The sequence below is a fragment of the Phacochoerus africanus genome, chromosome 15 (genome assembly GCF_016906955.1).
Source record: "Phacochoerus africanus isolate WHEZ1 chromosome 15, ROS_Pafr_v1, whole genome shotgun sequence".
NCBI lineage: Eukaryota > Metazoa > Chordata > Mammalia > Artiodactyla > Suidae > Phacochoerus > Phacochoerus africanus.
In genome coordinates, this window is record NC_062558.1 from 23,637,193 (window position 1) to 23,651,711 (window position 14,519).

Below are 14,519 nucleotides of genomic sequence, written 5' to 3' on the forward strand. Positions count from 1 at the left end.
CAACCTTACAGAGGGATCTAATCGGTGCACAAGACTCATGAATCAACTACTTCTATACTGTTCCCTTTTAAATTTTGATTACAAAACAGAGGCTGAAATATATTAAAGTTAAGAAACTAAATATGTAAAATAAGCAAAATCTGAGGGATGAGAACTGGCTTAGTAAGGATGAAAGTGAGCTGAATATCATCTGTTACAGCAGGAAGATGTCAGAGTAAACCTAAAGTCAATAAATCTAGAGTAGTACAAACACATTCTTCAGAGGTATGGAGGTAATCCGCAAAAACTCAAAGACAAAACAGTTAACAGCAAACAGGAATCACGAGAAGTTTATTTGACTTAAAAATATATGCATTACTTTGATTACTATACATATATATTTTTTTCTTTTTAGGGCCACACCTGCAACATATGGCAGTTCCCAGGCTAGGGGTCCAACTGGAGATTCACCCACCAGCCTACACCACAGCCACAGCAACATGAGATCAGAGCCGTGTCTGTGACCTACACCACAGCTCACGGCAACAGCAGATCCTTAACCTACTAAGCGAGGCCAGGGATTGAACCCCTGTCTTCATGGATACTAGTCAGATTTGTGACTGCTGAGCCACAACGGGAACTCCCTGATTACAATAATTTTTAACAGTACCCTAATCAAAGAGATGATGAGTAACTTTTCCTATTTATTATAGTTTGAATTCAGGGCAAGGTTCAGAGAAAGAGTATTCACGCTCTTCTTTAACATATAAACCTTTATTTTTAAAAAGTTAACCTTTTCTACAAAGCTATTTGGAAACACTCTTACAACTTGGGTGGTTGGCCACTTCAAAAATATGTCTACACGGAGTTCCCGTCGTGGCGCAGTGGTTAACGAATCCGACTAGGAACCATGAGGTTGCGGGTTCGGTCCCTGCCCTTGCTCAGTGGGTTAACGATCCGGCGTTGCCGTGAGCTGTGGTGTAGGTTGCAGACACGGCTCGGATCCCGCGTTGCTGTGGCTCTGGCATAGGCCGGTGGCTACAGCTCCGATTCAACCCCTAGCCTAGGAATCTCCATATGCCGCGGGAGTGGCCCAAGAAATAGCAACAACAAGACAAAAGACAAAAAAAACAAAAACAAAAACAAAAAAACAAAAAAACAAAAATATGTCTACAGCATGGGAAAGGTATAGAATTATGTCCTTAATCCCATCCTTATTTGGATTTTCCTGGCTTCTCTTCCATTCTTCATCCACGCGTACGTGCATTTCTCAGACACAAGGTGGGTTCTAGTGAGAGGATGGAATGCACCCTCCTGCCTTCCCGGACACTCACGTAGGATCTTGCCTCCAACAGGCAACCAATAAACGTTCTCCTCTGTCAAGCTAGGCACAGAACATGCAATACTGTGGCAAATGGCCCAAACCACAAGTTCTATTTATTAATCTCTATCTCACTGTAAAGCCAGACTCCAGGAGGAAGACACCAAGCAGAATTTACTGCACACAGCCTGGTGACTGCCTGGCACTGCTAGGAACTGCCTGCTCTGAAGCAAGGCCTGCGGCCAGGAGCTGCCACTGCTCATAAGTTCATGTGGCTGACAGACCAATGTCAGAGTGACTCATTTTTATGAGTCATTTCACTAGCTAATGTAAAACTCTGTGGCTGAAAATAAAGTTTGGTAAAGGTTTCATTAGATCCCTGAGCTTGGTATTAATGCTTCAGGCCCTTCAAACAACAGCAGTCTACTTGGTTTGAGAATTTTTTTCTGCCTATGGTTACAGTTAGGCTTTCTTCATAACAAAGACCTTTATCTGAAATAGGTCAAGTTACTGGACTTTAAATATGAGGTACCAAGAACACAGTTCCAGGGTAAGTGATCATCACTGAATTCTGCATTTTTAAGAGGGAGCAAAGTGCCCAACATAAACAAACCAGTTTTATTTATCTATTTATTTTGCTTTTTAGGGCCGAATGTGCAGCATATGGAGGTTCCTGGGCTAGTGGTCTAATTGAAGCTACAGCTGCTGGCCTGCGCCACAGCCACAGCCACGCCAGATCTGAGCCACACCTGCAACCCACACCACAGCTGAAGGCAATGCTGGATCCTTAACCCACTGAGCAAGGCCAGGGATCGAACTCGTAACCTCATGGTTCCTAGTCGGATTCGTTAACCACTGAGCCACGATGGGAACACCCACAAATGAATCAGTTTTAGACGCATGAACGTGTGACTTGGGAACTTTTAAGGCCTTGAAGAGTGACTGCTCTTTTTTGCAAATAAAACTTACTTCTTGAAAAGCCTTGTCTCTAAGCATCACTTAAACTCTTCATCAGTGACCCTCAAGCAAAGTTTTGAATTTTTGATACTGTCTAGAGTTTTTGGAGGCAAGTTACACAAAAGCAGGTTCAGAGGAGTCTGTGTGAAGCGCCCAGGAGCCCAAGGCATGTGTGGAGGCAGGGGAGGGGGCCTACGGCTGGGGATAGGACATCTGCTCTGTGGCCTTTTTAGGCTTGTACCAAGAAAGCAGGGAACAGAGTCTCCAGAGGAGCTGCACGTGGGTGGAAGACAAGACGTGCGGAGCCAGTGAGAACAGCGCCGGGAGGGGAGGTCTGGGCACAGCAGGGCCAAAGGAGCAGGAAGCCAGCGAGGAGCATGCCACGAAAACAGCAATGAACTGAGGCCGGAAGGAAAGAGGACCCAAGCGACTTCTGAGTTTTTTGGGACACAGGCAAACCTGGAGAGACAGGAATTCAACTGAGCACAAAGGGAAGGAATAAAATGGGCAATGAGATGGAAGGGATCATGCTGAGCAGGGTCGGTAATGGCCTGTTTACCCGCTTTGCACAGCCCAAGAGAGCTCGGAAGGGTTCTACGTTTTTAAATGTTTCCAACCACCCCCCCCCCCACAATGAAACAATATTTCATGATGTAAACATTCTATGAAACTCAAACTTCAGGGTCCCTAAATCAAGTTCTAATAGGGCCAAGTCACATACACCACTTGCTCATCAACAGAGGGGAACAGCCGCCATGCTGGAAACACTCACATCTGGACCTTTATAGAAAAGGTCTTCAAACCCTGCGGTAGAGCTCAGAACACAAACTGAGGACCAAAACACCACTGTTACTGAGCTGGTGCATTTAAATTGTAAACAGCTAGAAGAAATCAAGTCACGGAAAGGAGAAGATGGACAGAAGGCGGACATAATCATGCTGAACGCCAAAGAGAAACAGAGATTAAAACAAAAAGAGAGGACTTCTGGTTTTGGCTCAGCAGTAACGAACCCGACGAGTAACCATGAGGATGTGGGTTCAGTCCCTGGCCTCACTCAATGGGTTAAAGATCTCATCAGGGTGAGCTGTGGTGTAGGTCACAGCCGTGACTCGGATCCCTTGTTGCTATAGCAGTGGTGTAGGCTGGAGGCTGCAGCTCTGATTCAACCCCTAGCCTGGAAACTTCCATATGCTGTAGGTGCAGCCCTAAAAAGCAACAAACAAACAAACAAAATCCAAATGAGAAAATGGTAGACATAGAAGAAAGAGATGATCCAAAATAAGGAAACTGACATCTTTTAATAGATATTCAGAGATTCAAGAGAAAATAATTTCTCTGAAATGAGAACTGAATCTTTTTTTTTTTTTTTTTGCTGACCCACAGCATATGGAGTTCCTAGGCCAGGGATCAGATCCCAGCCACAGTTGTGACACACACTGCAACTGCAACAATGCCAGAGCCTTAACCCACTGTGCTGGGTCAGGGATTGAACCTGCATCCCAGTGCTCTAGAGACCCCATCAATCCGTTGCACCATAGGCCACAGCGGGAACTCTGAGGACTGAATCTTTGACTGAAAGAGTATACAATAAATTCCAGGAAAACTAGTGGCTTTTTATGCTGATTAGGTTATTAAAATTTAAGAGCAAAGAAAGAATTCTTTAGGTATGCAGTTGGAAACAGCGAGCTCAAGGTGGTGAGGGTGGGGAGGATGGAGCTGGCTTCCCCCTTTCACAACAACACTGAGCAATTCTCCCACATCCCAGAAAGGGCGACAAAGTGTAATATTCCCTGCCAAGTTGCTATTTATGTCAAAGGTCATCACAGGCATTCTCAAACATGAGACATCTCAGAGAAGAGCACCCAGGAGCAATTAATGAAAAATGATCGACACACTCACCCAACTAGTTGGTGGCCAAAGTCACCCGAGTCAGGTTTCTCTGGTAAAAAGGAAATCTAGTTTACAAAGATCTGAGAGAAAGAAAATGCAACCCAAGAATTTCAGACCCAAATGAGTTTTCCTTTCTACACGAGGGTCGAAAGCAGGCAGTTTTCAGGTATGCCAGAATTCATGAAATAAAACCCTTGTAAAAATTTGTTTATGAAATCAAATAACCAAGAGACAAATCAAATAAAGAACTAGAGATGCTTTGATAAAAAAAATTAATCCACAGAACTAAGGCTAATCAAACAGGGAATTATGGTTATAGAACGGGATGTAAATGTTACTTTTAACTCTGACAATCTAAACATAGCATTTCTTAAATAAAAAACCCAGGAGTTGGGTGGTAGTGAAGGAAAGGTATTTTAATGAGCATTTAATTTCCTCCAGTGTTTAAGTTGAATAATAAGATCTAAGATAAACATACATCTTAAAAAAACCCCTACAATTCCAACCTCTTTGATGTTCTCCTAACCTTTAGAACAGAATTCTTAAGGTATGGAAGAAGTTGAAGTTCAAGAATTACATCATTTTGACTTCGATGATAGGTTCTTCAGTCAAATTCAAGTAAAATTATAAAGCTTATTTCCATTTTAACACAAGTATTTCTATTAATACATCGACTTTTTAATCCATATCTCTGAATAAAAATTATCTCTGTATTCTACAGAGATGAGCTTCTTCTCCGCATTATTCACTACAATTATCTATTATAGTCTTTTCCACTGTGTCAGTGGTGTTCACCTAATGCTAAAAATGGCTTTTTTTCTGGATGTTGGCATCTTGGGTAATATTTTCACTTTTTCCCTTCTACTTATCCTGAATTACAATAAAGCCATTTCTAAAGAGTTTGGAGGAAAGTAAATCATTTCAAGGTCGTGACTTTGTACAAAAAAGAGAAAATACTAAAAACAGCAAAACCACATTTAAAAAAACTGAGAAGAAAATATCTACTGCAGCCGCATGATGTGGTTTAATTTCACTTAAGCTATTTATAGAATGAAACTTTTTAAAAAAACTGAGTTGGCATTTTATTTTTAAAAAACCACATGCTTTTAACAGTGGGTAGTATTTTAGCATTATTGTTTCCTGCATAATTAATGTTATTTATTATGCTCTTTTGCAAGGATTTATAGCCACATTGCAGAAGACAACTAAATGATAACAGAAAATAGCATGGAAGACAGTTTACTGTCAGGCTAATAAATGAAAGAGACTGTTTAAGTTTCACATTCTATATTTAAGGAGCTTCTAAAAAATTCCTTTAGGAGCTCCTGTTGTGGCTCAACGGGTTAAGAACCCAACATAGTGTCTGTGAGGATGCAGGCTCAATCTCTGGCCTTGCTCGGGGGTTAAGGATCCGGATTTGCCGCAATCTGCAGCCTAGGTCGCAGATGCACCTTGGATCTGGTGTTGCTGTAGTGTAGGCCGAGAGCTCCAGCTCTGATGGGATCCCTAGCCGGAGAACTTTCATGTGCCGCAGGTACGGCCTTAAAAACAGAACAAAACAAAACCTTTAAAATAAAAATGGATGCTTTTCTTCCTAGACTGCTAAGTATAAAAAAGCTCTGATCAGTAGAAAGTAGCTGACAAAGGATGATTGATCGACTGAGTACACAGTAAGGTGATTATTACGCACCAAGTGGGGTTCCTATGGCGGCATAATGGGTTAAAAATCCGATTGCAGTGGCTTGGGTCACTGCAGAGGCTTGGGTTCAATCCATACGCCACAGGTGTGGCCATAAAACAAACAAACAAACACCAAGCAATATAAGACGATGGGAAAGCTCAGTGACCCAAGCCACCGAGATGGGCCTCAGCAAGCCCTTTATGAGGGATAAAGGCTGTCACAGGGACTGCTTCAGCCTCAATAGGATATAGGGAGAGCTGACCAAACAGTCTTGTCATTAAAATCACAGAATTTCGAAGAATTAACTCAGGATACTAGTGCTTCAAAAGAAGCATGGCACGATCTGCCTTTCTCCTGAGAAGGCTCACAGCACTCCTCTCGCCATCCCGAGTGCTCCGCTAGTACCAGTTTCTTACCTGTCCCTCCACTTCTGAGCCGAAGCAGATGGTCCACACCCCACCAGCTCCTTCCCCACTCCAAGTGCCCCAGGCAGTGCCTCCCGTGCCCTCTCTGACCCCAGCAGCTGGCTGACAATAACAATAACGACCATTCACTCCATCAGTCCTCTGCCGGAGGGGAGAGAGGGCATCTCAGTGTTTTGCTGCTAACAGAAATCTAACTTACAATGAACATTCTTGTAGCTCAATCTTGACACATATATTTGTGGCTCAAAGTAGAGCTGCTGGGTCAAAGGTACGTGCATTTTAGGCTCTGGTCTGTGTGCAAATCTACACTCCCACCAGAACACGTGGGTGGGCCTGTCGACCTTTTCCTTCTTTGCTGATGTGACAGCTGAAATGTCACTGTAGGTGCTATGTGTATCTCTTTCATTTAATCCCTAAGATTATTAAGAAATTCAAACACATGTAGGTGAAATAACATGTTCATAGCCCAGAAACCTCCACTTCATCCTAAGACTTACAGCTTCTAAGTGTTCCAGTGTGCCTATGAATGCGTATTTTTCTGCTGTAACAAAATGTCTTAGATTCTTCACATATTTGCTGCAGCCTGGTTGAAAGGAAACACTGGATTTTATTTTCCATGAGGTTAGACACAGTGCCACTGGAGTGGGCTGCAAGGGTAAATAAACTTTAAAAAAAATTGGATGGCTATTTTAGCCTTTGTGAATTACTCATACTGCAGCTCATTTTTCTCCTGGGCTCTAAGGTTTTTTTTTTTTTTTTTCCTATTTGACTGTAAAAGCTGTTTGTATGTTAGGTTTTTCTGCTTTCTCAATGGTTTTATTTTTTTCCATTAGTTGAATGTAATGTCTGTTGGCTTGAAATAGATGATTCTTTATCTGTTAAAGTATCCCTACTTTCCTGAGAATGTTCACATCTGGCACTTACATCTGGAAGTGATTTTGCTGTTGGATAAAAAGGCCAGGCTCTAGTGGGATCCGTTTTCCAGACAGCTTTTTCCTGACACTGTTCTTCCCAGAAGCCAGCCCTTCCCTGTGTGTCTGAATTTGTCTCTGGGGGCTCATTCATCCTTTCCCTCTGAAGAGTTTCCTGGGTTCTGTGCTGGGGAAGCTGCATGAGGAACCAAAACACCAGGCCCAGAGGCTCCTCTTTAGAAGGCTGGGCCTTCTGCTTTTACCAGAAGTTTTTTTGTTTTTTTTTTTTAATTTAATTTTTATTTTTTAGCTTTTTAGGGCTACATCTGCAGCACATGGAAGTTCTCAGGCTGGGGGTCAAATCTGAGCTGCAGCTGCCAGCCTACACCACAGCCACAGCAATGCCAGATCTCAGCTGCATCTGAGACCTACACTGCAGCTCACAGCAACACTCATGGCAGCACCAGATCCTTAACCCACTGTTCGAGGGATCAAACCAAGTCCTTGTGGATACTAGTTGGGTTTGCTACCACTGATCCACAACAGGAACTCCTACCAGCAGAATTTTTCACTTCAACTTTTACCAGTTAAACATACTGCAATTATGTATTTAATTAAAACTTATGCAAACAGAGGAAATCTGAATGAGAAAAGAGAATTAGTTTCTGTGAAATTGACAGAATCCTTTGTAAAGATCAGATAAAATTCCAATTGCTTAAAAACAAAACCAAAAACCAGAAACCAAAAAATAGACAAAAACACCCAAACTGCTGTGGACCCCAAGGAGAGAGGAAGAACAGTGAAAGCCCTGCAGTAAGACACTATAAGCCTGGGTTTTGCTCTGGGCCAGCTGGCATACACCTCGCTTCACGGAACCCAGGTGACTCACAAAGGCAAAGCCATGGCCCATGTCGAAAGTGGGCCAACAGCAGCACATTTTCGCCTTCCAAATTAAAAGATGTTTCAGGCCTGTTTTAATCACATATTTTGTATAACCCTCCAATTATTTAGGCCTCCCAAGGACTTCTACTGCAACATCTCATTTTATTATCTGAAGGGCCATGTCTCCCTTTACTGTGCCTCTTCTAAATTCTTGCTTGCTACTTTTTAAGATAACCATAGACTCTAACCACAAATAAAACGTACATGCTTGAGAATCTGGGTACAGATGTCTGCATTTGTTTCTTCTGGGTCTTCTCCTGATCTGAATCCAAATTCTAGTCCATGGCTCTTCCTGGGAACACCTAGGCCACCCTATATGACTCCTGGATGCAAGATGGGCTGTTGTCATGGCAACCCAAGGGTTTGGAAGGGGGCTCTCTATGGAGCCAATTCTCCACTGGGCGCCCCCCTCCCAGCCAAACTTCACAAAGGGGCGCTGCTCAGGTCTCCCTTTCTACATCACCCACTGGTGGAACCTGGCTTCCGTCCTCCCCAAGTTGATGACATTGCACTCACTTCCTGGGACGACGTATGTTTATAGTGAAATCTGAAAGACACCTTAGAGCCCCTTCCCTGGCCTCTGGGCAGAGCTGACCACTGCTGAGCATGGCCTCCCCAGAGCAGCTCTGCAATGTCCCTCTGTCCACTGCCCATGACCCCTCCAGCAGCCATGGGAGAGGCTGGATATGGGCCCCTATGAGGAACATCTGCTTGCCAGGTTTGGTTGGACTGCTTCATCTTTTCACAAAACATGAATTCACTGCTGACACCTGTAAGTTGAAATGTTTCACCTAAACAGGCTAGCTTCCTTGCTTCTTTGGAAAACCTGGAACTTGGTTCCTGCCCTCTGGTGGCTGAAATCCAGGTCTAATTAGCCACACGGTCTCTCAGCACTGATTCCTTCGTCTCTGCTGGCCTGGACATGACCCCAAACACCCTATCCTACTCAGGCCTGTCACTCTTGCATGAGTGAAATGGAAGTAGACCGTCAGAACAACTATTTTATTGACAGGAAGAGGTGGTTACAAACTGTCCCCCCCCCCATCTCTGGTTGGGGTCATGGATCAGGCCTGTGGACTGGCCTGCAGAGTTTGCACAGACCAAGGATGGGATCCCCCCATTCCCAGGGGCAGAGGATTCTGTGGGGCCTCTTAGCTTCTGAGGCCCCTGCTGGGCTTAAGGAGGGACTGAAGTCAATGGGGCTCTAGGTAACTTGCAGTGAGATCCCTGGGACCTGCCCACCCCTCTCACCTTCCATCCCTCTGTTGCTTGGCCCAGGTCATGGTCAAGGATCAGACCATGGTATCTGGGAGTAAAACCCCAAGTCACAGAGCAGCCTCTACTGGCCATTCTCCTGCCCAGTCCTGCAGGGTCTGCAGACTTTCAGCCATTCCGACCTCAGAGTTAACTGGATTACACTAGCGACAAGCAGCTCTAATAACCAGGGCACAGTGCAGGAAAGAATCTAATGGATGAGCACAGACACTGCACTTAACCTGTGGAAATTCAATGACAGGTCTGAAGGAGGAAAGCCAGGAAGCTAGAGAGATGTCCCACTCAGCGAACTTATACCTGTGTGGCTGTCCACATGACAAGCCCCACCAGGAGGCATTATGGATCACTTAGAGTGTCACCTGCCTATTAATGCATGTTCATCACACACCGACTCGTTAAGAGAAAACATACCTGATCCACTCTTTGATTCGAACGTTTAAAGAAATCTGATTTAACTTGATTTAATAAGCACTAAAGAAATTATGTGAGTTCTCTAAGAGGTTTCACATTAAACCCACTTAAGTAACTGATTTTTGAAGTCTAGAAATGTTAATTTAGCACATCACATTTACACATTACTGCCTGCCAGTGCGAGACGGGAAGTGAAAAAGGACACCATTATCATTTTTAACAAAAGCTTGATCCCAAAGTAACAAGCAGCAGCTCACATTTTAAGAGAATTAACCTCAGACTGACCCTTCAATCACTAACTGAGGGTGACAAGCCCTACAGATGGATTCAGTGTATCAGGCGTCTGTGTGAAGCAGGCTGACAGAATTCCTGTGGCTTTGCTAAAGGTTCTTCTCTCATTCAATGCTTAACCCCGAATAAAATAGTTTTTAAAAGACCTGATAATGAGACCAAGGTTAAATACTTTCAAATGATTTCTTGACTAGAACTTCAAGATTTCGTTCTATTAATAACTTTTAAGTAATTAAAAGGAGAAAAGAGTAGCAATCAGTGAGAACAGTAGCAGCTGTAATCACTGGTGAGGTGCACATTATATGCCATCTTAAGCTGCATGTCTTTTTTAGGACAGCAGCCACGGCAGAGAATACCACACATCCACCAATCTCCACTCTCCCAGTTCCTCTTAAGAGAACTTTGATTTGGTTTAGGGCACCGACGCGTCCAAATGAAAGCCCACAGGATGACCATGGGACCCCGTTCCGGTCCATGAGAGTTAAAGAAAGTCATCAGGCATGGCTCTGGGGAGGCCTCTGAAGAGGGGCAGAGGCCCCAGCACCTGGTCTCTGCTCTCGCCCTTCTTTTTCATTCTCCCTGGAATGCGGGGCTAATGCTGCTGACTGAGTAGCCATCTTCCCAACATGAAGTGACAAGCAAAAGGATGAGGCCACACGCTATAAAGACGCTGAGCACGAAAGCTCCTCAGGCCCCTCTAGCAGACCTGTGTGCCTGTCTCCACACCTCCCCTTCCCTGCTGGTTAAGGCGCTCGGCGAGGTACTCACAGTCAGTGCTGTACTCCACCTGGGAGGGCTGCACGGCCGCCCCATCTGTTGTGGGCGGGGTGGGGGTGGGACTGTCAGCCTGGGCTTTACGGACCAGCGCCGCCAGGGGGTGATCCGGGTCCACCACCTTCAAAGGCTGCAGATAGAGAGGATTTGAGGTCACATTTCCTGTATTCTGAGTCATGGAGAACTCTGCTCGACTTTAGAAGTGTCTGTGCCGCAGAAAACCCTCAACACACACATGCACGTACCACACCCACATGTGTGGGCACACACATGGAGGTCCTGCTAATTGTGGCTGAGAGCTCTAGCTGCTTGTGAGTCCCAGAGAACTGAATAAATAACTGCTTCAATCGTCCTAACAACAACGAAGGAAAGGAAGGAGGGATGATCAAGACTAGTCTGCTACTGAGAAGAGTGTGAGCCTCCAGGTTCACGCAAAACACTGTCCATCCCCAAAGCAATTTCTGATTTTAATCACCAAGAGCTTTTAGAGTCCAGTCAAGCAGCCATGCTGATGACTGCTGAAATGATACCCTTAGGTCTGCTGGACCCCTGTTTCTCACATCACAAATGGTGGAATGAGTGCTGAGGATTAACTCCTTTATAATATGGATGAGGAGAAGATCAGGAAAAACATTTATGTTGTCAGGTAACACATCTTGTTACCTGTGACTGTAACAGATGATTTCAAGGAGCACATACTCTGGACACCTATCAAATTTAATCCTGCTATAATAAAATCTCCATGAAAAGACAATTTCCAATCTTAACCAACAATTTTCCTTATCTTAAATACTCCAAGTGGTAAAGTTAGACAAAATGAAAATGATTTGCCTGTGATTTCATACAATGTGCTATAAGGAAGGAAATCCTTTGCCACCAAGCCAAAACAAAAAGGCAAAATATACTTCGCAGATAATAAAATACAGCTTTCACACAAAAGAAATGCTTGCTTAATAATTTTCCAAAATGACAAGGGCAATTTTGCTACAGTACAAAAACACAGTCAACAAGGCGCTCAGCACCTTCATCAGCTCCTCTAGGCGGCTGCACTTCTTGGAAGCAAAGAGGGACGGGTGCAGGTAGCTCCCATCCTCTTCATCGTCCTCATCTTCATTGTCAGAGCTGACTCCTGGCTCTGAAAACAAACACATTTCAGGACTTCAAGGTACAGAAGAATTACGTAGGAACTCAGAAGAAGCAAAGGCAGAAATGTATGCAGGCGTTTTTGGTTATCTGTGCACCTTTGGAAAATACTCCCTACACTGCTGTTGCCCAAGAAGTTCCACAGAAAGCCAGGCAGCAAGGAGCATGACCTCAGCCTGGCTGCCACTTTCCCCCTAGCATTTACCAGTCCAGAGTCACTGCTTTTTTGTTGTTGTAGATGATAATGGTTTGTTTGTTTTTGCTTTTTAGGGCCAAACCCACGGCATATGGAAGTTCCTGGACTAGGGGTCAAATCGGAGCTACAGCTGCTGGCCTATACCACAGCCACAGCAACGCAGGATCCTTAACCCACTGAGTGAGGCCAGGGATCAAACCCGAATACTCGTGGATACTAGTTGGGTTTGTTACTGCTGAGCCAGGATGGGAACGCCCAGAGTTGCTGTATTTTTCTAAATTTTTTAAGAAAAAGGCAAAAAGTCTCAATGATTTATGAAGGTAATCTAACAGCCACAGATGTTTTTTTTAAAAACTACAGCAAACAAACACACATGGAGAAGACAAGATCTGTATTAAGATTTATAAAACCAATTTTGAAAATCTCATTTCAGCTGAAAGAAAAATTCAACAGCAGACTTATATACTGTTGTCTCGGAATGTTACTCAAAGTATCTGATTGGCCTTTGTAGTAAGGATTCCAAATTTAGACACTTATAAAAATAGCTTAAAAAGAAAAAAAAAAGGAGAAAGAGTAAGATTAATCATTTCATTTTTGTGGACATGTGTAATTTCACCTTGGGTCCTAACACGGTGTGGACCCAGGAAACTGGAGGATAGCTGTGAGATGCTCAACAGGCAAAGTGAGAGGAAACATTTCCAACCTACATGGGTATGCTCTGATGGCATCGATATTTAATTTGATTTCAACCATATATAAAAATATTAAGAATATGTTTTCAAGACTTATCGAGAACAGCTTCACACGATACCACGGTGTACCAGCAGGCTTCATCACTGTGCCTTAGTGGCAGGATTTCATAAACATCTGAAGGTTTGCGGTGCAGGCGGCAACCGCGCATCCCTAAGGATGACTATCCCTGTACCTTCCCAGGTCACCCCGCCCCCAGCCCAACACCAGACAGAAACAGTTTCACATACTCTTTTTCTCTTCACTTTTGTTTTCTGCCAGTACTGTATACCGTCCTTCTTTCATAGCTTTCTGGATGAATTTGTAGTAGGGGTTGAGGTAGTGATCAAAGCGTAGAAAGTCAAATTGAGAGTTTCGGGCCTGTTTGGCCTTCAGCATTATTTCAAACTGTGCACCCTGTTTGCACACGAAATTGGCTGTGCGCTCAATGATGGCATGCATTTTGGCTGTTGGTGGCTGCAAGAAAACACACACATTCATGTTATCAGTTTGTCCCCGTTTCCACTGACCATGTGACTTAAACACAGACGGAACCCTGCTTTTACTTCCAACTCTAAGAAATAAGAGACATTTCCATTGGAAGAGTCCAGTCTAAAAAGACTCTGGCACTGGCCCCCATTACACAACAGTCAAGTTTCTGAATTTTGCAGTATTTTGTGGGGAGAAAACCCACCTGCTGAGGCAGGCCATTCTAGCTTTGTACTGAATGGACAGGAGGCAATTTTTCCCACCAATCAGCATGTTCCCATAGATCAGGAGTTCCATGAGAGGGATTGGGGGTTGTGAATCCTCTGGGAAGCTGTACGCAGACTCTGTACACACACATGATTTCTCTAGGGAGAGGGGCTCATGTTACAGCAAGTTTCTCAGGGACCTAAGAATCATTTCTCTTCCTTTTTCTTAGCTGGGACTAGTTTTTAAAGCTTGGAAAACATCCCTTTTGCACCTCCACAGAAAGCCATGTGCTTGCGCCAAGCTTTTTCCCTGTGCATCCCAATAAACTCCTTCACCACCTTCTTCCTTCCTATTCCCTGGAAGTCATGCCTCATGTCTCCCGTTCATCGATGTTCCCATTTGGGGTTCCAAACTGCAGTCCGTCTCGGTGTGGTCTGGCCAGATAGAGAGGGCTGCACGCAGATTTACTGGGTGAGTCATCTTGTTGCCATATAGCGAGTTTACTACTAGGAAGCAAACCCGGCTCTGCCCTGCTCGTGCTAAGTGACTTCCACTGCACCACAGGCTGAGCAATTCCTACCCAAACATTGAGATCCTCAGCCCAGGGCTGGAAGCCACACATCTCAAACACTCTTAGCATCAGTGAAGAGATTAACACTAGGAAACTACATGCAAATAATGTGGGAAATTATTCTCATTAAAAATGGGCAAGGTTGCTGTGGCTCTTGCGTAGGCCGGTGGCTGCAGCTCCGATTCAACCCCTAGCCTGGGAACCTCCATATGCTGCGGGAGCGGCCCAAGAAATAGCAACAACAACAACAATAACAATAACAACAACAACAACAACAACAAAAAATGGGCAGGGAGTTCCCGTTGTGGCTCAGGGAAAAATGAATCC

At 44.2% G+C, this 14,519-nt stretch overlaps 1 protein-coding gene across 4 annotated transcripts in view; it reads right to left on the bottom strand.

Moving 5' to 3' along the window:
* The window catches only part of SFSWAP (splicing factor SWAP), a 77,505-nt gene that overhangs the window by 49,441 nt on the left and 13,545 nt on the right, over positions 1 to 14,519 (bottom strand). For all 4 annotated transcript variants that reach the window (XM_047762449.1, XM_047762448.1, XM_047762450.1 and 1 more), the window contains 3 exons: positions 13,177 to 13,402; positions 11,880 to 11,992; positions 10,852 to 10,987 (listed from right to left, as the gene is read on the bottom strand). In XM_047762449.1, coding sequence (XP_047618405.1) covers positions 10,852 to 10,987; positions 11,880 to 11,992; positions 13,177 to 13,402 — 475 coding nt within the window. The remainder of the gene's footprint in view (positions 1 to 10,851; positions 10,988 to 11,879; positions 11,993 to 13,176; positions 13,403 to 14,519) is intronic.